Raw genomic sequence first — 27,624 nt, 5'->3', positions numbered from 1 at the left:
GTGTATATCTCCAGTAGGGTCAGACTTAATGATGAGTTTTCTTTCAATTAACATTTACCGTATTTTACGGACTATAAGACACACCTGAATTTTGGAGGCAATTTTTCGAAGAAAAAAGTGCATATTATAGTCTGTAAAATACGGTATACTTTTTTGTAAAAATTTACCCACAAAATAAAGCTTTTTGCCATGTTATAATAGTTAAAACTAAAAATTAATTTTATTAAGTTTTATCGTAATTAAAATTATAAAAGTTATTTTTTAAATAAGATCTCATAATAGCCAGGAAAGTTATGCAACTCATTGCTGTATTTTTTGGAGCTTAACGCATATGTCTTATTAACTTTGGGTCTATCACATGTAACATGTATATAAAAATATGGCATTCATACCAAAAATAGCAGACATAAAAACATCATTCATCAATTACTTGTATAAGAAGAAATGATAAGAATTATTATAATAGGAATAGTCCTATAAATCTACCATAAATAAATAAATCATTATTCATATTTTGATAGTATCAAAATAAAATTATACATTTATTTCAATAAACTAAATTTTTCTAAATAACTTTTCAGTCTTTATAATAACATTAAAATTTAAAGTAAATTTTATTATTTTATATATACGTCAGTTGTCTTGCTGTTAAATGATGATGGATTAACATTTGCGTCATCATATTCTTTGGGTGATAGAAATGGTTTGAGAATCCATTGCAAGGAACAGTTACATCAATGATCATGTTCCAAAATGCTCAAGTTTAATTAACACGGGGTATGAGGCATGAGTTTTGAGCTAAAAACATAATTTAAAAATATGTAAAATTATAAGCCATCGACAAATTAACTGTTAGTTTTTAATGTTTATTAGTTCACTAAATTTATATGCAGTTTTATATACTATTAATTAGGTAATGAGCATAAGTGTGCATATAATGAAATTCCTCGACATTTGGTCTTTGTAATTACAATGTGGTTCATGTGTCCACATGCAAAGAAGTTTGGCCAGATCTACTCTAAAATAACAAAATTTCATATTTATTAAAGATATAAATTGATGAAATAATAAGTTGATATAATAATAATAAGCAGAAACATCATCATCCTAAATATGCCATAGAAAGATTAACCCTTCCATGTAAAGATGGCATACGTGGCCTGATTGACATAGTAAACCTTCACTACAAAAAAATACAGACACTGAATTTTTCTACAAAAAACATCACAGTTACATAAATCAGTAACTCTAGCAGACTCAAATAACACACCATTAAACTTACACTCACAACATATGAACACAACAGAAATATAAAAAGCATAGACACCATTAAGCAATCGTGGGTTCAAAAGGCACTCCACGGCAGGCATTCCTACAACCTGGCCCAGGATTTTGTTGACAAAACTGCATCAAACAGCTGGTTAGCTCAGGGATGCTTCTTCGAGAGAGAAGGATTCATGATTGCCATACAAGATCAGGTCATAAATACTAAAACTACAGAAAACACATACAACACATACTCAAAGATACAACACTCACAAACGACATATGCAGAAAATGTCACACCATGCAAGAAACTATACACTAACACATCACTTCTGGTTGCAAGCTCCTGGCACAGACAGATTATTTACACAGACATAATCAAATAGCAAATATAATACACCAAGAGCTTGCAAAGAAACACAAATTATTAGACCTCCATACTACAAATACATTCCACAAACAGTATTGGAAAACAACATGCACAAAATGTATTATGACAGAACCATAATCACATATAAAACAATTTACCACAACAGACCAGACATCACACTCATTGACAAACACAATAAAATCACATACATTATAGACATATCCATTCCAAACACTCACAATATATAAAATACGTGCACTGAAAAAATCAGCAAGTACACAGAACTCACCCAGGAAATAATGCGTCTGTGGAGGATAGATAGGGTGCTTATTGTACCTGTTGTTCTCACTTCTACAGGTTCATATCACACACTACACAAAAGCCTGGGAACATTACAATTGAATATAAATGTATACATCACACTACAGAAGGCCACTACATTGAATACATGTCATATTGTTAGGAAATTCCTGAATACAGACACACACTGACACATTAATTTTTGTTTTGTTTTGATTACTATGCCTTGACTCTGGTCTGGCATAGTACACAGCCATCGGTGTCAAGCAAGTATAACTCACTAAACCCAACATAATTAATAATAATAATAATAATAATAATAATACAGATATATCAATATTATTACAAAATAAATCAATATAATTTACTTTATATTATTTATATCAAAATATTAATATAAAAATTTCTTTGTTTTTATATTTCAACATTCAGAGACATTTCAGGAACGTATAGATTTTAAAGATCCTTTGGGATCATTTGTGAGAACTTCCCAAATTAAATTAAATACCTTCTCATCAAAATTCAGGAAAACAGCTTTTAGCACGAGGTATATTTTATTCAGGTCACTACAGGTGCTGAAAACATGTATTTTATAAAAGTTTTCCTGGATATCAACGATATTTGATTGATTGTTTGTTTAACAAGGAAATAAAGTGTTATTTCCATAAATTTTTATTTAAAATAGAAATAAAAATTTAACTGAATTGAAGATTTTTAATTAATAATTTAAAGGTTTTTAAGATGAATAAATTTTTATTTATCTATTTTTCAAAAACATTGCATTTATAACTAAAAATTTCGTTATTTATTATACTTGTATAGAAATAATTATATTTTCATTTACATTTACTAATTGATGATTTAAACTTAGTAAAACAATAATTTAATTGTCATTTATTGTAAGTTATTACCTCATTATATTCATTATTCATAATAACAGCTGTTTCTTCATTGAATAGTTTGTTTATGCAAGAAAAAAAGTGAAGTGATATTGTTCACTTAATTCTTTAAATGATAATTTATTTAACAGAATAAAACCTAAATCCAAATTTCCAGCAAAAAAATAAAATATTTTTTCTAAAATTTGTTTAATGGAAAGTTTAGTTCTTAATTAATTTATTAAATATAAAAATTTCTAACACATTGCTTATACATTGGTTTAGGCATTTATTAATGTAACATTATATATATATAATCTTTAAACACTTCAAACTTTCTGTACATAAAGTTTAGATCCTTAAGGCCACTCAACTGAATAAACTGCAAAGCATTTGCAGTTGATTTTTTTGAAGCACATTAATGATGTCAAGAATGTTTTGCAAGTTTTATTCTCTTATATATGTATTAAGTTTTATCTTCCATGCCTAGGGCAGATAAATGGGTATGGTACATAATGTGAATGTTGGGGATCTAAAAAATTATATGCTATATAAGGAATAATCCAAAAGTATATATCTTATGCGTATTAGTATATTCAAATTTTTGGACCATTTTTTCTTTACCAGACCAGTTATGTAGTTATAAAATTGCTTGGGCACTTAGAAAATTTTATTTTACTCTAAATTATGGATTTCCAACTAGATTCATTTTTTAATAGACAGAACACAATCTCATTAGAATAAACAGATTCGTGGATTCCTGAAAATAGAATTTCTCTGATCAGTAGATCAGTAGGAATGATCCTATCCCGTGGCTCTAAATATCCAGACATTACACCATAATTGTATAAATAATAAAGAACTGAAAATGTAGACCACAGAAGTTATCATATCTATTGTTGTTCCTTCGTAGATTGAATGTGAATGGAAGCTGGTACTGAAATGATACTGTATGCAATTACCTGATGCTCAAATTGAAATAAACTAAATCGTATTATGATAAAACATTTGCTATTTTACGAGAATGGGCTAAAAAGTTTTGTCCCTGCTGCATTGTTTCTGCTAGAAATGACTATTTACAGTTAAAATCACTAGATGACAGTTTGAATTAAAGCAGTAACTACAAGGGTAGTTTTTTCAATCTTTGATGGTCCATAAAATGAAAACAAATGTAAATAACAAAATGAATTTATTACCAAAAGTTAGGTACAAACATGCATACTTTTCGATATAATTACCGTGAAGATGGAGGCATTTGTCATATCTGTGGACGAGCTTCGCAATCTCTTCTTCATAGAATGTTGCCACCAGTGACTTGAGATGGGCATTAATGTTGTTTTGAAGATTGTCATTAATCTTGAACCACTGCCCTCCTAGCCACTTTTTCAGTTCAGGGAAAAGGTGAAAATCTACACACATTAAAGGTGTGTGAAGACTTCCACCTTTCAGACTTCCACCCAGCTTGGAACTTTTTAAACACCCTGCGTATAGTCCCGATTTAGTGCCAAGTGACTTCCACCTCTTTCTTGAACTGTAAACATGGCTAGGAGGGCAGAGATTTGAGACTAATGATGATCTTCAAAACGACATTAAGGCCAATCTCAAGTCACTGGCGGCAACATTCTATGAAGAGGGAATTGCAAAGTTCTCCACAGATATGACAAATGCCTCGATCCTCATGGTGATTATGTCAAAAAGTATCCGTGTTTGTACCTAACTTATGGTAATAAATTCATTTTGTTATTTATACTTGTCTTTGTTTTATAGACCATCAGAGGTTGAAATAAAACCACCCTTGTAGTTAACTGTTTTAAGCAGCGGAATATTATTGACTAAGTACTACAATATCCAGTAGTGCTTATTTATGTGTACCCAGTTTGAGTAGTTAAATTGCTGTTATTGAATTTCTTATAGCCAAAAATGTGACACCAATCAAAATCCATCAAAGAATGAAAGCTGTTTATGGAGAACAGTGTGTCAGTTTGAAAACTGTGAGACATTGAATATTGAAATTTAAAGGCAAGGAATAGAGATAAAGAGAATTGTCCAAAAACGATGATCATGGAGATCAGTGATCATAACATACAACTTCCATCAAAAGGGTGGAAAAAATGATCTGGTAATTATAACATCAAACAAAAGGATTGCCTCTAAATAAAACATTTCAAAAGAATGGTTAAGCCACATAATCAGCGTTCTTAGATTTCATGAAGTATATGCCAAATCAGTGCACTAGCAGGAAGACTGTCACTGCTATTGATCAGATTGGGTTAATCTTGATCTTCCGTCCCCATATAGTCCTGATCTCACTCCAAATAACTTCTACTTTCCAATGTTGAAAGAACACTTGTAGGGCAAACATTTTTAATTTGATAATGAGGTGAATTTGACAGCCAACTCCTAAATTTTTGAAGAATAGACTTCACAAATAAGTGACACAATGGCAAAAATTTATCGAGATTAATGGAGATTACGTTGAAAAATAAGTAGATTTGTAAATAAATATTGAAACTTCACTTTCATTTTTGTTTCATTAATCTGTAGCCATCTCTTGCTCATTTATTAACATGGGGTCTTCGGTCCACCCTTGTATTTACTTAAAATTGATTACCATTACATAAAACATAATTGAAGAGTATGATAAATATTTAATTCAATATATCATATTTACTTTTTAATAGATATTTAATTGGTAATTAGTGTTAAAATATTTTTTTCAGAATTAAACAATTTTATTTTGTTTATGTATTGATGTATAATATTTGTAGTTTAATTACTTTGCATGCCTGAATTTTTTCATAAAATATGTAAGCCTATTTGTTGCTTTTAAGAGCTTTCAGAATTAGAAGAAATATACTTAACTTATATTATCTTTATTTATAATCTTGTTTTGTTGTATTTTCTGTATTTTTTTTTTTTTTTTTGGATAATAACAAGAACATTTAGTTAAATTTTAAGAAAAGTTATTTTGTAAGATTATTTTGTATTCTTTGAAAGAAGCACAGGCAATAATTCTGTTAGGTTTTTTTTATTTGTAATAATTTAAAATATTTCTTTTACAAAATGATAACAATTATTACTGTGAAAAATTTATCTCTAATAAAAATAATGGTTTCTAAAATAAAACTTGTTTTTATCTTATTATATTTTTAGAATTTGCTTAATGTAAAATATTATTATTATTGAATTTTTGTGTTAAACTAAAGATAGATGCTTAAGTAACTATTTTTAAAAAATGCAGATAAAAATATAGGCAGATATTCAGAATATTTTCAGGATTCAAAATTTCTCCAGAACATACACAAAATTTTCCCAGAAAATGATTGCACACACTTTTACACAAGATAAGAATCATCAATTTATGAATCAATTAATAATTATTACTACATAGTTTGAAGAATTCAACTTAAATAGGCCTACCATATAATTTGCCACAAAGTAACTAAACTGATAAATTAACCTGAAAATGTTTTTAATTAAAAGAACCAACACTAAGCTCTTGCCATCATCCTAGGATAGAATATACAAATATATACTCAATACTTCTGGGATAAAAATGTGTCTAATAAAAATATTTTGCAATATTATCATTAAGACATAGTCAAGCAAGAAGCTGTTATGTCTAAATTCATCAAAATGTACTGTGTTATTACAGTTGGCTATTAAATTATTTAATGATTTGAATAATTTATCACTACAAGTAGATATGTCACGTCTGTTAATAACTTTAATGATTAGATATTTTAGAATAGTTTAATTAAATTTAGAAATGTTAATTGGCTATAGAATACTCATTAACATTCCAAATTTCAAATAACATACAAAAAGTTTTACTTTGGAGTCAAAGAAGAAATGGACATCACTTCCTTAATGAAGTTAATTGTTTCTGGACAAAAACTGCAGATTTGAATTGCAGTAATGTATGAATGCATTTGCAATTATGCTTTAAAAAAATTACAGGTATACCTCAAGTTACGTCGTTCTCGATTATACGTCGTTTGTCAAAAAAGTATGTGGAAAAATAAAAATCAAGTTTAAGTCATTTTATTCGACTTTACATCTGTCCGCCACAAATATTGAAGTCGTAATATCACTAGAAAAGCATTAAAAGCACATAAAATTTATTAAAATACTGTATGTACATTTACAGTAAATGTTAATATAATCATCATAAATCCTAGAGAACAAAACATGAAAATATCTGTGTTTCTATGTTGTCTTATTTAGCAGTCTTTAAGTGCTCGTTATTGGCGTTTTCCACCGTAGTTTTGACTTATGTTGTAACTACACAAGTAAATTCGACTTACGTTGCCTCTCCTGGAACCAATTACCGACGTAAGGCGAGGTATACCTGTATTCTGATAGCATAACTAATAATGTGTTCATATGTTAGATTTCTCTCTCTTTTTCTAAATTACTTACATTATCATTTTGTGATAGCTTTAATAATTATTTATAATGCCAAATAATCTGAATCATTAAATAGCTCTATAGCCAAATAAACTGATAAGTTTTGATAAATTAGTAAGTGTTTAGTATTAATAGCAACTCTATTGTAACTTTATTTTTGTTTTTTTTCTATTGTATTTCATTTCAGTTCACTAGGAATATAAACTGTTGCTTGTGATTTCATTGATTCAATCAAAAATTAAAATTTAAACATAAATAATAGCATAATATTCTAAGTTTTCTTGAAAGTTCTGTAATAAGTTACAAATGATAAAGCAACAGAATCATGCAAACATATATTTTTCTTTTATTTTCATTCTCAAATTAATATTACATCGAAAATCAAAGCATTTGATAACAGTCAATCATTTATTTAGTTTTAATGTTTGTTTTGTTCTACATTTATTTATTGTTATTAAAACACCCAATAATTAAGTTAAAGAACTAATTTATTAATGTAAATAAGGTAAAATTAAGTAAAGTTTATAGTGAGAACTTATAAACAAATTAATGTGGTACATATTAATATACCTATACTAATATCTGAACATTTGTTTTCAGATATTTGTGTTTAAATCTTTACAAAATTTTATATCAGTTAGATTGAAAAACTGTATCAAGAAAGTTTGTACTTAGTTTATTTGGATTTAATTATAATTGATATACAGTAATACCTCAGTTTTCATTGACTTTGGTTATTGTCGGTTTTGGTTTTCATCAATTTTTTTACGAAAAATTTGTCTCATTTTTGTCAATTGCCTCAGACTTTGTCGGCGTGCCCAAGTGACCTTGCTGCTAATTTTGCAAAAACAAAGGGCAACCCATGCGTTTTCTGGCTCAGTGTGGCATCATTTTTCATTGTGTGAGCATTACCCTGCGATGGCCCACCATTGCCCAAAGGATTCCCGAACACTGGAAGTTTGGTTGCAGGTTTGCACTTCACCAGGACAGCTGGCTACGTCCTGGTGAAGTTTTCTAGGTTTTCTCCACGTCTGTAATGACGCCTGAATAGGGATCAGTTACCCTTAAACAGACCTCCCAGAGGGCATTATTCCCCACAATACGACCATCATAAACACATACAACTACTATTACATGACAATTATGTCACACTTTATCATGGGGAGATATAGGCCAGAAGCTCATATCCAAATAGCTTCTACAAGACAAGACATTACCCCACGTGTCTAGCCAAACAATTCCAATGCTTTTCTGTAGATTAGTCTTTTATATTAATTTCTCATTGCTTTTAGTATGTAATGCTAATATTAATTAACTATAAAATGTTTTTGATATGTATTTTAGAGTGTCTAGAACAAATTAATTGAATTTACATTGATTTATATGGAAATAATTGCCTTTGATTTTGTCGATTGTTTTCGGATAGATTATTAATGACAACCGAGGTATCACTGTATATTTAAGTGATGTTTTAAAATGATTAATACTTATGTAATAATTTAACCATGTTCTATTTACAATATTGGCCATTACAAACATAAATTAAATTTCAAATTTCAATTTCATTATTTTTAAATAAATTGTTAATGATATTTATTCATTTTGCTTTTTATTTTTAAGCTTTCCCCCATGGAAAGGACTATCATACAAGGAATCAAACGGCTACGCGTTCTTACTCCCTATGATTATGATAATATGGATGAGCTTGTTCAAGATTTGAGCAATGCTCTAGAGGAAACTTCTTACAGTAGAGTATCACCAAATAAATCTAAGAAAGGAAGAATATGGAAGAGACGATCAAAATCTACTGGTAATTTAATTGCATTAGGAAGCAGTTTACCAAAATCGAGCGCAGTTAGTGAAGATTCAGAATCTAGTTTAGATGACAGAATCAGATGGAAGATGGAAATCACAACTAATGGTACTCAACCACATAGTGATTCAGATGACATACCACCAAGACAGCAACTTACAGCTTGGAGACATTGTGTGGCAAACATGGTGGAATCAGATTCTGTTAATGAAAATTTTCTTCCTTCAAGACCACATCGACGAAAAAGAAAATTCAAAAGAATGGCTGTTGATCCTCAACCTATATCATGCAGCGAAGTAATTCCATCCAGTGCTATTACTTGTTCTATTCAAAAAACAAAGAAGGTGAGAAGTTTGAGAGCTCTTAAGAATAAAGCAAAATTGCTGAAAGCTTGTGATGCTGATACAGAAAATATGTGTGGAGACAACTATATAGATATTGAACCGTTGGGATTGTGTGGAAAAAGGAAACGAAGCATGCGTGAGAGAAGTATTGAATGTGCAGGCTATGGTGATAAACATAACTTCAGAATGAGTGGAAAATTTCTAGTCAATTCACCAGTTAGTACTCCTTTTTTTTGTGATGACGGTTGCTCCAGTTGGCATAATAAACATCAGTTGATGGAATATGAAGATCCAGAAGGAAATAAAACACGATTGTAAGTACACAATAGAATTATCATAAAGCATGGTTGTGTTTTATGATGATTCTGTTGAATTACTTGTTTTTTTTTCTATAGAAGTTTAAATCATTATCTGATAATTTAAATTTACGTCAACAAAAAATTAAATTTTATTCATAAACAAACAATAATATATATTAATTAACATTTGCAGAATAATAATTAAACAAAATGAAAATGGGTATTGACATTTTGAAAATTTACTTCTTAAATATCGTTATTAGTGTTTGTTTTATAGTTTGTTCATTTATTAAGTGAATGATTGAAATCTTCACGTTTCTGTGTATTATTAATAAAATTTAGTTTCTGTTAGCCATAACACCGACACCACCACCACCATCAACAACAACAATAATAATAATAGTTACAGCACAGTTGTTGTTCATTCTCTACTATTCAGTAATTCTAAAATGACATTTTTTCTGTTCTTTGTTTGTTGTTCCATAAAACATATTACAGTAGAGCATTGTTTATCCGAATCAATCGGGGACTGGGGTTGTTCGGATAACCAATTATGTACGAAAAAATATATTAACCTATCCGATGTTGAAATTTTTCTCCGTTGCATGTTGCTTCATGTTGAATTTTTGTCGATTTTAAGCCTAACAAAAATTTTTATAATAATAATTGAGGCTATTGTATCGTTAAAAGTTGTTACTTTATTTTGTACAAACAAAATAAATATATTGAAAAATATAAAAACAAAAAAATTATACTTTAGAAGTTAATCTAGTATCAAAAACGTTTGATTCAGCACAACACAGTCCGACTGGAAAGCTTTCGGTTGACCGGCTTTCGGATAAATGACGCTCTACTGTATTTCAATATTTTTTGTTTACTTTCTTTTATATATACAATAAATGATGATTATATCAAAAATTTTTTATTTTTCTTTTGTTTTCATTTTCTTAATGCTAGATGACTGCCATACACTTGGAAAATGGGAAATTCTATATCTATATAGGAATCAAAAAATTATAAGCAAGTTTTAGGAAATTCATAGAAATTTTATTTTCCCAGCTGTTAAGTATAACAAAAGGAAAGTATGACGAGCAGTCAAAATATGACTCTCCCAAGATTTTTACATTTTTGGACTCAGGGCACCTTGAAATGTTGAGAAATGCAAAAAATTCAGGAGTGTATATATGAATGTTTGTGTGTGGGGATGGCAGTATTTTTATTATACCACTTTAAAGCTTAATTACTCCTGTACCTTTTGTCAAAAATTTCTGAAATTTTGCAGTGAGGTTTGTGTATTAGGGAGATTGATGCTATTAAATTTTGGTGGTTAAAGGTCAAGGGGAGATAGAGGAGGGTCATGTGTCATATCTTGATTAGGGTCAGACTTAATAAATATTTTACTCATGATTAGCATTTACAATTTTTTTTTTTTATAAAATGCATCCCTACCCTCAAAATTAAGCTTTTTGTCATTTTATAATAATTAATTATATAAAAAGTTTTTAAATAAAATATCGTAACAGATGGCACCACATGCAGTTTTAAATGTTGTTCCCAGGAAAGTTATGCAACTCATTGCTAACACTGAAATGCAGTAAAAATGATACAGAAAGTAAAAAATTTTGAATGATGTTTCAGTTTCTGATATCTTTAACCAGTTTTTTCCAGTGTTTCATTCATATTTCTTCCTTCCTCAATGCTTCTCTTTTTTTATCAGTTTTTTTTTTTTTTTTTTTTTTTTTTGTATAAGATTTTTCCAGGTCTTTCTCAGTCTTTCATCTCATGTTTTTGATTTCTGTTTCTTGGCTATTGGCAATTTGTATTCTCACATAACCAGACCATATTAACTGCCTATTTTTTATTTCATCAATAATTGGTTTTTCTATGTTTAGGTTCATCACGTTACTGTTGTTATTTTACATTTTTGTACATAAATAATTTGGATTCTGATTGAAATGTGAAGAATTCATATTTGTATAATGGAGGATACTGATATAATGTTTTTCTATCAGGGATAATTGGTGTAAAAGCTCTGATTTAGTAGTAGGATTTGTGTTGTGAATTTATAGTTTGATAAGATTATATAGGAATTTTTGGAAAATTCAGAAATGACAGTTATTAACTACAGACTAAGCTATTGCAAATCTTATGGGTTTTTGTAAAGATAAATAAACATAACATTGAAGGTATAGTTGATAAATATTTTCTAAAGTGAACAAAGGAAATGAAAAACATTTGCCAATTTAGATTTAGACAGTTTTAAAACTTTCTCTTGTAAAACTTAATGAAATTACTGGGTACTATGTATCCTGCAAGTATCCTATTTTTCTTTTATTTTAAGGAAAAGCTGAAACTAAAGGGAATAGAGAGTCAGTTTAATTTATTAAATCTCATTTACATTAAAATTTTATTTACAATTAAATCTGTAATAAAATATAAGTAATAATAGACAACTGCCAAGTTTTTTAATATTAATATAGTAGAGCTGTATAATTATTGGAAATTAATCATTTTTAATTTCTCATTCTTTAGGGAAGGTAGTAGCAGCAGTTTAAGCAGCAGTGAGAGTGATGGTGGTATTGTTACAAATGATGAAGGAAGAGAAGGTATGCTTATAGATTTTTAAATATTAATAATACCTACATTATAACACATACATTTTTGTAAGAATAATAATACATTTATTATTATTATTATTATTTATTATTATTATTATTACGAGATTTTTGGAAATTATTTCAAATACAAATATATTTTGTATTGATAATACTTCACATTGATATTTAAAATTTCTTGAATTTTATGAAGTGTTTTATAATTCTTTTAATTAAAAACTATTTTAAAAAACTAATTAATTCTATTCAATTGAATTTCTTTAATACTGATTTGTTATCAATATTAATTAATATGAACTTATAATAGTAACCTAATACATTGATCACTATATTAGTATACAATCATTATCTGTTCACACATTATATATATTATATTTTTGATGTGTATGCATTTGTACCAATATTTCAAACTATAGTGTATGTGTTCCATATTTTTCAATTTTAAATGTTCTTATTCTGTTCAGTTGAAAATTATATTCTGACTACTGTCCTTTAAAATATCCAAAAAGAAGATGACTTGAATAGAGGCAAACATGTTTCTTAAATACAGGGTTGCTATGCACCTGGAGAATCAGGGATTTTCATTAGCGTTCGGAAAAAGTCATGGAAAGTCAGGGTTGTTGTTAAAAGTTGTCAAAAAGTCAGGGAATTTGTTTCCTTGGTTGTCTTCTTGATTTTGTTTGCTGACTGTATGGCTGACCAAGTGTAGCTGTCTGCAGGCAGTAAGAAGTAGCGCACAAAATATACAAACATACAACAATATCAATTGTTATTTTTAAATTTTAAAACTGCTGTATTAATTATACAGTACAAGTTTGAGAGAAAAATTCTAATACTCTTAATAATCTAATATTGATAAAAATTTTTGAAATATTTTAACTGTCTATCTCTTGCAATTTACACTTTCAATTTGAGGGCAAGTGTTAATGAACTGATGAAAAAAATGACAACAAAGAACCAAAAATGATAAATAACTTAATATTAATTAAAATGATATTATTTATCATTTATCATTTTAATAATTTTGATCACATAACAAAACAATTTCTGATATCTGAAACTTTTTCCCAGTTTATTAATATTTTATAAAGTTTGGAAAATTTATTAAGGGACAGATTTAATAAATTTATGCCATTCTCTTCAAATAAGTGTCTGAATGTCATTACTTAATGCAGAAAAAATAAATACAGTTATCCACAAACGCCATTAAATAAGTAAAAAACATGTCAGTTTAAAGCAAGATTTTTGAATAGTCTGTATTTCTAAATGCAATTAATCTTATAACAGTTAAAGAAAGATGCTTGGAAATGTACTACAATCTTGATTAAGAAAATTTTTTATGAGTTCTAGTTCTATTTTTTGAACTTTAAAAAGTATTTAACACGTTTTTATAATTTATTCGGATGTATTTGAATTCTCATTTTTCTCCAAATCGTTTAACCTTTGACCAGTAAGTTAAAAATTGTAAATTAGCCCTCAAAAAGTGAATTTTTAAAAATTTACTTTAAAAAAATTTGTTAAAAATAAAAATTAAATAAAAGATCTTTCTAAAAGATAAAATAAATTGTTTAATAATTGATAATATATAGACAAAATATTGTTATATGGCCATATAATACAAAATGGCTGGCTGTTTACAATTGGCCATTTTGTAAAAATGATATTTTGCAAGTTATTACAAAATGCTACAGATTTCATTAATTTGTAACAAATTGCCATATAAAGATGAAAAAATTACATAAAATAGACAAGAGAATGCAACATTCCCTGTAAAGTTTCAGTAGCTGTTGTATATACAGCGAAAACTACTCAGAGTTTAATGCTTAAGAATGTATGTAGGCTGTTTTTTTCAACCTCCAATGATCCATAAAACAAAGACAAGTGTAAATAACAAAATTAATTTATTACCAAAAGTTAGGTACTAACATGGTTACTTTTCGACATAATCGCTGTGAAGATAGGCATTTGTCTATCTGTGGACGAGCTTTGAAATCCCCTCATAGAATGTTGCTGCCAGTGATTTGAGATGGGCCTTAATGTTGTTTTGAAAATTGTCATTAGTTTCAAACCGCTGCCCTTCTAGCCACGTTTACAGTTCAGGAAAGAGGTGAAAGTCCCTCAATGCTAAATCAGGGCTGTACACTGGATGTTTAAAAAGTTCCAAGCTGGGTGGAAGTCTTCACGCACCTTTAATGTGTGAAGACTTCCACCTCTTCCCTGTACTGAAAAAGTGTCTAGGAGAACAGAAGTTCAAGATTAATGACAATCTTCAAAACAACATTAAAGCACATCTCAAGTCACTGGTGGCAACATTCTATGAAGAAGGGATTGTGAAGCTTGTCTACAGATATGACAAATGCCTCGATCTTCATGGTGATTATGTCTAAAAGTAACCATGTTTATACCTAACTTATGGTAATAAATTCATTTTATTATTTATACTTGTCTTTGTTTGATAGATCGTCGGAGGTTGGAAAAAAAATCCTCTCTCGTATGTTTATGTCATTACCATTTTTTGACACAAACATGCTAGCATGTTTGAATGTCATTACCAGTCAAACAGTTAAATGCATCTAAATTCAATATTTTAACTTTAAAATTTTCTATCTAAAATGAGAAAAAGAAATATTTTTGTTTTGATATTTGTTTATTAATTTGATTTTGAAGATGAAATACTGAATTCTGAAAGTTTTATAAGTCAAGTAATTTTTCTTTAGAGTAAAAATTACTTGAATTTCTGAATTATGATTGATTGACTATTTTATTTATTTCTATGATATTTTTTAAAACCATTAGGTTTGTTCTTACAGAAGAGAGTACATAGGAAAAAGATTTATAGATCTCTTATATTAATAATAATAATACTTTAATAGAATATTTTACTGCTTTTAAAATTAGATAAATATAATTTATATATTAATTTTATTAATTTATTGAACACAGCTGATGATGAACAAAGTGACTTTTTCCATGAATCGGGTCCTGCTACTGGAATGTCTGGTATAGATCCTTGGTGGGAAGATGAGAAATTCATTACAGTTGATAGTCATGAAATGGATTCTAAATTTCAAGCAATTTTATCAGGAAGTTTTGAACATTTATCTGAAGCAGCTAAGCATGCTTATCATGCTAAATTCAGTCATTTAACTGGAAGGGTAAGTTTATTGTGTAAGTAAGTAATAACTATATAATTTTTAAGAGAGTAAATATTCAAGCAAGCAGTAACTATATAATTTTTATTCTCAGTAACTATATAATTTTTATGAGAATAAAAATTATATAGTTATTACTTGCTTGAATTAAGATATAGTTGGTCATCATTACTTTTCACATAAAATATGAATTTTACTCACAACTGAGAAATTCATTTAAAGGCTGTTTTAATTTTTTAAAAGCATTTCAGAAGAAATTACTGTTTAGACTATGAAAGTTGAAATGTTTCTGATAAGCTGATTAGATGTTTTATACTATTGTGAGAAGCCGATGGGTCAATGGATATTGGTTTAAACCCTCTTTGATCGGTGACAGGTTGATGAGGCTTGCTCATGTTGTCACTAGATGGTCTTTATTCGTAGTTTAACAGAAGATTGGTAAATCTTGGTTTAGTTTCTCCTGATACCATAGTAAGAATGTGTGTCCTAACTTGCAAATATCATTGTAGCTCAATTTCCGTTGAGTGGGAAGATTCATTATTTTGAGTGGGAGGCCCTACCTAGCGTTCGAGCAGGGAGAGTCGGTGCATTCGTTGATAGTTGGTCGGCGATTGGTCTCAAGATCTGGATAACAATTAACAAAAGTTTAATGAAATAGGTTAAATACAAAGGAGATAAAACTATGTTTATGGTGATAACCTAGATACTAAACACTAAATACATTGCTAGATACTAAATATGCTGCTCATGAGACTAAGAGAGAGAGTTTACATAAGTCTATATTAGATACCTCTTAAATGGTCCAATGTCTTCTGATCCTGTTTGTGGGAATGTCTGTGAAACATTCTGAGATCATGGATAAAAGCTTGACCTCTAACTTCTTGGGAGTGTCTGTGCCGAACTTTGAGCACATGCCCTTTTTATCCTCCTAAGCGTGGGAGTAGAATTGGGTGATTTTGATTTAATGTGGTCCTAAGTTTGAGATGTGTCACCAGTCCGGCTGATATGGGCTGTAACAATTTGACAATTCGGCCAGGTTGTTGATACTTTCTTGCCAGGTGTTACAACTCTTTTTTACCATATAATTTAACCAATTTTGACGTTCCTCCTTATCAATAATTAGATGTTTGCATTTATCATAGAAACTTACGCAAAACATCGTAAAGATTGTTGATTTTGTAAGGATATTCAATCATCTGTTATCTATCAGATCAGAGGGCAACGGAAATGCCAGGTGTTAGAAAAACTGGGGTTTTTCCACTTTCTTAATTTCTTGTTTTAATTTTAGTTAACATTGTTTTTCTGGCCAGAAGATGGCTTTCTGGTAGAATGTTGGCTGCTGACACAACAAAGGTCTAGACCAGGGGTAGCCAACAGTTTTTGCCCCTGGGTCGGATTGGAAAGAAAAATTTTGTCATGGGCTGAATGAAATATTAAAATTAAACAATGTTAAATAACAGAAGTTTCTGACGCATGCGCAATGTCATTTTACAATGTGAAGAAATGTACAAGCAAAAAAATAAAAACAAAAAGGTCAACAGGCAGGCGGCACTGTGTGTCACATGTCAGCATAAACAGAGTGACATGGCAGAATGGCAGATGAGTTTCAGTGAGTGTGGTGTCTTTCGTTCTTCAAATAGTGTAAATTTATAACAGACGAATACAAAAGTTGTAAATCTCTACAATGGAATTTTTTTAAAAATGAAGTATCGCAAATCCATTTGACCAATTATTGGAAGTTAAGTAGCTAATATTGAAAAATTAATCGCGGGCCATATGTTGGCCACCCCCTGTCTAGACAGTCTTCTTTAGCATATCGTCTCTTTGATCCTTTTTTAGCTGTCCAAAAACATAAAAATCTCTTAGTGAAAAGGCAGAGGATTCAGATTATAACATGGATGTTGGCAGATTTCCCATCTTATCTTTTGCTGAGCACCACAAATAGTGTTGGAAGTGTAAGATCTTGCATCATTGTGAAGGATAATTACTTCTTTCTACAGCAAGTCTGTCATTTCTTATTTTATTGAGGTCCATAGTGATCTTTGTATACAATACTCATTCTGCAATGAATTTCTTTTCTACCTACTACTACTACTATTACTGCAGTCAAAAGATGCAGTACACCTGGTTTTTCTGTACTGATTTCCATACTTAACAAAACCTTTTGGACAACTTCTATAACTTCATCTGTTTACTTTCACTCACCTAGCAACTGTTTAAAATCATGTACCCTTGTGCATGTGTGTCTGCTTCAAGGTTATGCTCTGCACATTTGATCTTAAATAGCTACAGTTTGATACTCTATTTTTTACAAATTCCTAATTGCCTCATTACTTTTTGAATGGCTTTTATAATTATTGATTTTTATAAATAATTTTGAATAAATAAATAAATAAAAATGTAACTGAAATTAAACATGTAATGCATTAGAATAATTTCAATTACATTTATTATTAAATCTTTCAAGAATTGTTATGATTGTGAATACTGGTAACATATCTTATTATTGTAATCAGTAATAGGTAGTTTATAGTTTATTCAAAAAAATTCTTGTCATACATACGAATAAGTGAAATAGCCAATGCATTTAAATGTTGGTTTTTAAAAAAATAAAATGAAAATATACATTACTTAAGAAATACACTGAACAATAAAATATACTGAACTTTGAACTCCATATCAAACAAAATTAGTCAAAATGTTTAACAGAATACATATTTTGAGTAGAATTCATATTATGTGTGTTAAATATAGGATAAACATCATAAAATTATTTCCCTCCAATAACCGAGAAAGCACAGTAAACATACGACTTTTAATTTTATACTGCCGAAAGTATTTTTCATATAATTGTGTAAAAATTTCTCAAAAATATTTTTGGAAAATGTGATTTAAAAAATTATAAAATAAATTATTATTGAGAAAAACTTTTAAGTTTAAAAAATATAAGTACAGATGATCTTTGACTTTGGACATAATACATTCCTTAAAATGTGTACAAAAACTGAATGTAAAAAAATTGAGTTAACTTGCATGTTATAAAGGGGTTGCATTTCTGTAGAGCTAAAAATAAAACTATATAATATCTTATTAAAGTAAGAAAGTAAAGAAAATTTAAACTTTTTTATTGTAAATGTATAACAAAGCATCAAACATTATTTAAAATGTTAAAACTACAAATTAAACATAAAATAGATGCAAAATAAAATTAATTTTCACAAATTATTAGCCAGCATCACTAATTATCATAACTTCATTTCATCGAACACCGGAATATAATCAATTATGTACTCTCTAAAAGTCTGTTACTGGTGTGTAATTAACATCAAAACAAAAAAATTAAATTTTACGAACATTTTCGAACCTTCCAAGGTTCTTCTTCAGGCGGTGACGAATTTCTGTTAGAACGTCATTAAATAAATAGTTCTCTTCATCATTCGTATAGCCCTATTCATGCATATCTGCTGTACTTTACCGAGTAGTGGTTCACTCCCAGGTGGAAGATGGATGTAAAAAATGACATGGGTAGAACTTTCCGCTTACAGTTTGTCAGAAATTCATGTTTGGCTCTAGCCTTAGTTAGGCCTATGAGCATTCTATAATAATTGTTAGTTGGCATTGCTAATCGGTAACAGGCTTTTAGTGATATGTAATTGATTATATTCTGGTATTAGATATTGTAAAAATTAATTTTATTTTGCAGTTTTGATTTATTAATTAATTATAATTAATTTAAAAATTATAATTTTTGTCATTAAAATCAAAACTGGAGGAAAGCAGTTATGTACAATATCTTTAAATTTTTGTTGCCAGAAAAATTACAAAAAATGAGAAATTGACATACAAAAACAATTAATGGGTATCAAAGTATCATACAAAAGTGATCTGTTCAAAAGTTGAGGTCCATCTGTATATGTAAAATATAATAAACATTTTCTTATAAAAAATAAATATAGTGCTGTAAATATTCTTTAATTTTAAGAAGATGAAATGAAATATAATTTCCTTTCTTCTTTTATTTATTGTTACAAAAACTAACATTTTATATTAACCAAAGAAGGCTGTTCTGGCTAAAATATAAATAAAAATAAAATTACAAATTCTTATTTTGATTTTCTTGTGCTATAATATTATGTTAGTAATCCTTTGAGAACATGTCATTTACTTACCTTTTTAAATTAGAATCCACAGCATGTACTCTATTTTTCTATTTTTCAAGAAATTAAAAAAAAAAATGTATATGTGACAGACTCTCAGTTTTGTTTGGATAGTTATATTATTGATTATATTAAGTGATATAAACCATAAAAATCATTTATAAACTTTTTAAATGGTGGCATTAATAGTTAGTGAATGAATGGGATAAATTCCTAAGCCGTATTGAAGATAAGTTTGAAAAATAAAATATATTTCGTTTGTGATATATTTAAAAATTAATCATAATATGACATCCTTCTATTTATTTTTAAATGAATTTTTAAATTAAATACATCTGAAAATTACAAATAATTCTAAGATTTGTTTTTGAATCTCAGGACTTTAAATTTCTGAAAACAGAATTAAAGTATTGTTAAATTAATGACTATTGGAATTTTATGTAAGAAATATAATTTGTATAAAAACAAAATAAATAAATTTTATTTAAAATTTATGCAGACTGGACGAGAGATTAGAGCTGGTAGACGACGACTTGGGAAAACAGTAAGTTTTAATTGAAAATGAATAATTTATATTGTTTTTACTTGTGATATATCAAATATTATCATTACTATAATTAATTTCCAAAATCAAATTTATTAACACGTTTGCCACTATATGTGTATTTATGCAAAACATTTTATAATTTTTTAATGAATTAATTAGAAACAGATGATGTTCTGGAAAATATAGTATTTTATTTTTTCACTTATTTGTTTTATAATGAGTTTATTTTAAAGTTTTTTTGAATAGAAATAATTAATATCTTATGTGCTAGATACATTTAAAGCATATATGAAAAATTAATTTATACAGTATAATAATTATACATAAAATATAAAAAAAATTCATTTAAGTTATATTCTAAATTTGGAAAAAACGTACAAGGTATATATATTGAAAAGTTCACAAAAAATTTCCAATTTGTTTTATATACATACAATATTCCATATAATGAATTGCTTCCATGAAACCTAGAGAATTTGTTTTATAAGAAATTTGTTTTTCAGTAGTAAAAATGTACAGTTTATTGTAATGATGTTTAATTTTCTGCAAAAGTATTCTTGTACTTATAATGACAAAATAAAGTGCTGTGAATGCATTTTACACAAAAAGAAAGAAGATATTGGATTTTTTTTAGTGAAATGAAGGGTAAAAAATGTTATGATTGAAATATTCCAAAATCCAAAATAAGAATGAAATATTCTTACATATCTACGCTGAAAAATAGTAACAGTCATTTGTGTTTTATGTCAAAAATTATTATATTGTCAAAAAATAATTCTTGTCTTATTTAAATAATAAAAAATTTGCTTTAGAACATTTTTTTACCAACAGAGGTTTTTTCAAGGATGGGGAGTTGGCAGAAAAATACACGACTCCCAACTCTTGAGTTTGCATTTTTTTAAAATTGACTGACTTCCGATTCCCATAAAAAGATTCAAATTCAGACTCCGACTCCATCCGGGCTTTTTTTTTTTTTTTTTTCAGTTTTGAATGTATCATTATTTGAAATTATTTTCAGATACAGATATTTCCAATATTTTTCAACTCTTTATGGGTATGATATAGCTTAGGTATTATACTGTATTATAATGACTATCCTGCAGCTGTCATTTGCAGACATGAATTAGCATTTTAACCAATTTTAGCATTTAGCAATATAAAAAATAAGATTCTTTCATTCATCTATCTTACAAGTTTTCTACATAGCAATTAAACTTTGCTAAATAGGGATTTTTTTTTTTTTTTTTAAGTAAAAAGATGCATTTTGACATTTTGGGAAAAATTACTGGAAAAGAGAAATTTGTAATATTAGTATATAAGACTTTCATATTACTTGTATGTATATGTTAATATATAAATACAAAAAATGTTTTTGATTTTGAATTTAGAGGCAAGTTTTTTTTTAAATTATAAGTAAAATAATCAAAATGTAGTTTTTGCTCTAAAATGTATTCATTGATAATATCTTAAACTTAAAAGTTTTGTTAGATAAATCCCTGTTTTTATAACCTAACTGATCCTTGAAATCCATTGTTAGGCAAGCCGTCATATTTCCTATAAGTTCAATGATATAATAGTTAAGATTATATTCTCGGAAACAGTTTTATTATATAATATCATTGAAGTTATGAACATAGCACTTAAATACAGCTTTTTGTACAATTACATTAGAAAATTTATACTAATTATGAAAATGAGAGTTGTATAAAAGGAATCTACAGTATATACTGAAAAATTACTTTATTGTATAAATTTATTTATTTTTGAAATTTTTATATATTAAACAGTATAAAATCTTGATAATATAGTTTAAAAAATAAAATACTATTAAATATTGAGAAGATATGGAGCAATAACAGAAATAACTATTACAAAAATATTAAAAGATGATAAATAGCAAAAAATTTTTGAGAAAAAGTTCATAAAAAAATACAAATAAATAATAATATCAAAAATTAATGAAAGTAATAAATAACTAAAAATTTGATAAATAAAACAGTAAATTAAATATTATCAAATTGCATTCCGTTGCAATATTTAATTACAACAATTTATTTTTATTACAAATGATTTTGTTTAGTGCAATTCATAATTTTGTGTTCTAAGAAATATTCTTGTTATATACAGTGGATGCTGCTTATTAAAATCATAGTTTATTGTTATCACTTTTCAAACCTCTTGTCATCACTTTTCAAACTCCCATGACATTCATACATTTGCTATGCAAAATTCATCATTTAATGTGATCAATGCTTCAGATTATGCAATTAGTTTACAATGAACTATGTATTGGTGATACCAATGTAAGCTATTACAGATATTTTTTTAGGCAATCAGTACATTTTTGTTATGTTAGCCACTTCAGTTCTCACCATTTTCTGAGGGAGCAGTTATTTACACAGACAGGCAAAGAGGAAAAATATAGACCAGTAGTGTTTAGTAAATCTGGATTTGCAGTAACAGTTTGGATGTCATCAAGATCCACACACTTCACATTTATTGGTTGATTACTGTACATGTACAGTACATGTGTTTAGAATGGTACATTTACAGTATAAAAGAAGCTCCAGCTTGATTCCATACTAGGGTTAGAAATTAAGAATATCCACTAGTTGTCCAGTAGTGAAATTATTAATCCAAATTGCAGAGTGAATATATTTTTTTATAAACTATCAGGCAATATAAAAATCTACCATACTTATATAAAATAAAGTGTTTTTTATTGTTTGTGCACTATATGGTCATTTATCAGGACTACTACTAAAAAAAAATCTTAAACATCCCTCTAGGTGTTAGCTTAGAAAAATAAAGTATAAATTGTTATTAGATATGTTAAAAAATTTTTTATGAAATAACATTATATTTAAAAACTTGAACAAAAACAATTCTATAATATATATATACAGTAGAGAGTCGTTAATCGGAATCAATTGGGGACTGGGGTTGTTCAGATTAGTGATTTGTTCCAATTACCGATTATGTACGAAAAAATACATTAACCTGTCCGATGTTCAAATTTTTCTCCGTTGCGTGTTGCTTTGTGTTGAATTTTTCTCCATTGCGTGTCGCTTCGTGTTGAATTTTCGTCGATTTTAAGCCTAACGAAAATTTTTATAATAATAATCGAGGCTATTGTATCGTTAAAAATTATTTCTTCATTTTGTACAAACAAAATAAATATATTGAAGAATATAAAAACATGAAAATTATACTTTAGAAGTAAATCTAGTATCAAAAACGTTTGATTCAGCATGACACAGTCCGACTGAAAATCGTTCCGATTACCGGGGTTTCGATTAACAACTCTCTACTGTATATATAAGAAACTAAAATTGGTTACAGTATTTAAAATCATATTGAAAACTACATGCTAAAATTATTTTTAATAAGTACACACAACTAATAGTTAGTTGGATATTTTGAATATTGAAGAAAATTTATTATTTATACTTCATATAAGTAAAATGAAAATATAAAATGGTATTAGTGAAACAACATTGCATCAGCCATGATTATCAACCCTTTTAACCACAGAAGATTTACTAAAGCTGCAAATGAAGATGCAACTGAAGAGGGTATGGAGGAAAATACAACTAACCCTCCGACAATGGTCTAATCAGCAATTGCTGGATGCCTTACAACATGGAGTACAATGTCAATCAAACAGTTTTACAATGCAGTTTTACAATGCTTTATTGATGTTTTATTATGTAAAAACTGTAGGCAAAAATAAATAAATTTTTTAGTATTTGATACAGTACAGAATATGTTGTTTCATTTTTGTTTTTTGTTTCAGTTATTGTAATCATTAGTTATTATGATCACTTTGACTTGTTTCTGATATGATCACAATAAGCAGTATCCACTGTATTTATTTTGTTTTATTATTTAAATTTTTACTAATTATGAAAAGAAATTTGTATTTCTATTATCATTCTATTTTATTTTAACGTATCCAAAGATGCTTTCTTACAGTAACTTAATGGAAATATTTGTTTTAAAAAATTTTTCAAAAATATTTCTGAGATTATATAATTATTAAACAAATCTTTTATTATTTATGATTATTTTTGAGAAATTTTCAACCAATGTAAATCTATCAAATTTATATATCTCAGAAAATGAAAAGGTAAAATATAGAAAACATTAACACTATACAGGTATACCTCGAGTTACATCGTTCTCGATTATACATCGTTTGTCAAAAAAGTATATGGAAAAATAAAAATCAAGTTTAAGTCATTTTATTCGACTTTACATCCGTCTGCCAGAAATATTGAAGTTGTAATATCACTAGAAAAGCATTAAAAGCACATAAAATCATATTAAAATATGTACATTTACAGTAAATGTTAATATAATCATCATAAATCCTAGAGAACGAAACATGAAAACATCTGTGTTTCTGTGTTGTGGTCTTATTTAGCAGTTTTTAAGTGCTCATTATTGGCTTTTTCCACCGTAGTTTCGACTTACATTGTAACTACACAAGTCAATTCAACTTACGTTGTTTTTCGACTTACGTCGCCTCTCCTGGAACCAATTACCAATGTAAGGCGAGGTATACCTGTAATTGGTCTGTTCTCTTTGGCTAATACTGTTATACTTTTTTTTATTAATCCAAGAATCAAATAACTGAACTACTTCACCAAAGCAAGAATTTGCATTTCAATGTTTGTCTATTTGGAAATATTACATATAAAAAAAATATATATATATAAAAATATGTAAATAATTTTTACAAAATCTCTTGAGGGTCTAAAACCAAATCACATATTCCTTCTTTGATGGTTATGGTTCAGTTGTTTTTTAAACTATTTTTACAAATAATTTATACTAGCTAGATATAATTCTTATAAAAATTGAATTAGCAATAAATTTAACATTATAACTAGTCTTAGCAGACATTTCTTTATTGTCAAATTTTCAATTACATTGATTAATTAAACTAAGAATTTATGTTATTTTCGTTAATTCCTTTAAGGTAAAATTTAATGATTCATGGCCAGTTTCATCAACCTTTCTTAATACTTTGTTTTTTTAACTAGTTAAAATAATTAATGTTTCATTCAAAAGTTAGGCTTCCTTAAGCTTCCATTTCACCCTACTTTAATTGAAGTTAATGAGCTGTCTTTTTAATAGCTCTCTGCTGTTGTTTCAGATGTGATTGGTCTTTAAAAATTTCATTATGTTAAACAGCATGTATGACTAATTTATCATATGTACTATTGCTAAATCAAAATCAAAAGATTTTAAATGATACAAATAAAGAGGAGCAGGATTTTTTTAATCTAATTAATAAAAATATAATTGAGGACCACAGAAGTAAAAGTGATATTAGAATAATTTCCAGTATTACAGCATGTAAACTCATTAACTTAACCCTTTTCCCCCGACATCTTGTTTACATTTATTTTGCGATCCCTCGTAAGGTAATATAGGTCAGTCAGGCGATATTATTTTAAAAATTCACCAAAAATCAAATTATCATTATATCTATATGAAAAAAAATCACATACATTTATTAATATCTTTAGTTTTAAATATATTTTCCAATACATTTTATTAGAAAATTTTATAAGAAAAAAAAAAAAATACATATATATATTCAGAACTGACATAAACTTGATAATTTGTAACTTTTTGTGAAAATTAACATTGTCTAGTTACCTAGTTGTTTGCTGGCACTGAGCCAGAAAGATGTAGAATATTGTTTTGTACAATTCGATATAACACTTGTGCATGTACATTTATTCCTTGTGAAATTATCGCACATTATATCAAACATTTGTTTGAAATCAAAATTTTATTCTGCTATCAACTAATATAATGAACTAATATACTTTATTCACTTCATATTGAATGAGATTATATATTTTTGTAATAAACATATGATTACCAGTAGCAATACATGTAACATTTGCTGATATTTTTGATTAAAATAAAAAATAAAAAATTTGTAAAATATCAGAACTGAAGGTCACAACTTGAATATTTATAACACGTTGACTTATTATAGCTAAATGAACTTATTATAATAATATTATTGCATGAATATGCTAAAAATGAAATAAAAAATTACCAGAAAAAAATAAATCAAGAAAAAAAAGCATTAATTAAAGTTTTTTAAGTCAACAAAACACCACCTGGACAAAAATATGTGAAACAGACAATAGACAAGGCGATGCGTCAAGTGCTGACATCTGTTGTCAATAAATTTTACAAAAATCGATATTTACCAGGGTAATGACGAATCGATACCCTCGAAGTTTTGCTTAACAATCCAGGGTACCGATCGATAATACTTTCGGGGGCAAAGGGATGAGACACTTTCAGTTGTTAAGCAAGTTTCACATATCTGTTAAATTTTAACAAAAATTGGTGAAACTGGCAATGAAAGCCCCAAAAATAATTTTATATAAATAGAAAGAAATTTTTCAATAATTCAATTTTAAACTTAATTTGTAGCTATGAAGTATTTACTAATAAATTTATTATTACAGCTTGTTTCAGGAATTTTGGCTGGGCTATAAAAATGCATGGTAGCACAGATCAGTGAAGGAAACAGATTGTTGACAGATCTTTGACAAGGTCTCTGTATTATTGTATTACTAGAAAGGGGGTCTTGAACTTTTTAAAATTTTTAATTAGAGTCTTAACTGCGTACCACGCATTACCCAGCTAAGACGTGAAATAATCTGTACAAATTATTTAAAAATGGAAATGAATCCAAATTTTATCATAAGAAAGATAGTATTGTATTCTGATATTATAATAAATTATCTAAATTTACATAAATTACATTTTATAATATTTTTAAATTTTCTGTAGAGACCATCATTTTCAATTGTATCATCTGTAAATGATAAGATATCAAGATTTATGCAAGATCCTTTGCAAAATAAGTATGTGTTTTAAAAAGTTTTTGTTTTTATTTTATCATTTTGTTTTACAATATAATTTTACATAGAAAACTTGTAATTTTTAACACAATTATAGAAAAAACAAATTTTGGAAAAGTCAATAGAACAAATGATAATGACATTTTTATCCTGACAAAGAAATTCCAGAATGATGAAATATGTATATTCACGCTTATTCTTAGCGGTTACTTGAGAGAACTTGGAAATTTATTATTTCGTTTTAATTAAATTTCTGCTAGAAACATTGTTATGATAAATTATAATAAACATAAATGATTTGATCAGATTTTTTTCTCTAAAACTATATAAACAAATGTCAAAAGTTTATTTAGTATGACAGAGATTCTGAAATAATCAAATAGTAGAGCTGGATTAACTATTGTGCTAGGAGCTAGGCTAAGTTATGGCTTGATTGTTAATCCAGCGCTATCATTTGATTATTACAGTAATTTGAGCTTAATTTTCTGTATAATCCAAAATAATGAAACATTTTGCATTTTATTAAATTTTTCTTATAAGATATTTATTAATCTTTTATTGGAAATTCACT

At 27.6% G+C, this 27,624-nt stretch overlaps 1 protein-coding gene across 2 annotated transcripts in view; it reads left to right on the top strand.

The window, feature by feature from the left end:
• The window catches only part of LOC136984545 (G patch domain-containing protein 2), a 51,926-nt gene that overhangs the window by 10,443 nt on the left and 13,859 nt on the right, over positions 1 to 27,624 (top strand). Inside the window, exons 1-6 of one of the 2 annotated variants that reach the window (XM_067281581.1) lie at positions 7,683 to 7,729; positions 8,845 to 9,695; positions 12,213 to 12,286; positions 15,239 to 15,450; positions 20,104 to 20,148; positions 26,983 to 27,056. In XM_067281581.1, coding sequence (XP_067137682.1) covers positions 8,854 to 9,695; positions 12,213 to 12,286; positions 15,239 to 15,450; positions 20,104 to 20,148; positions 26,983 to 27,056 — 1,247 coding nt within the window. In that variant the 5' untranslated portion in view covers positions 7,683 to 7,729; positions 8,845 to 8,853. Of the gene's footprint in view, positions 1 to 7,682; positions 7,730 to 8,844; positions 9,696 to 12,212; positions 12,287 to 15,238; positions 15,451 to 20,103; positions 20,149 to 26,982; positions 27,057 to 27,624 lie in introns of those variants that run through there. The other variant, XM_067281579.1, reaches the window with a different exon arrangement.

The sequence above is a fragment of the Centruroides vittatus genome, unplaced genomic scaffold (assembly GCF_030686945.1).
Source record: "Centruroides vittatus isolate TY-2023 unplaced genomic scaffold, ASM3068694v2 contig_922, whole genome shotgun sequence".
In the NCBI taxonomy this organism is placed as follows: Eukaryota; Metazoa; Arthropoda; class Arachnida; order Scorpiones; family Buthidae; genus Centruroides; species Centruroides vittatus.
Note: the sequence above shows the minus strand (reverse complement) of the source record. Positions and strands in the feature narration are given on the sequence as shown.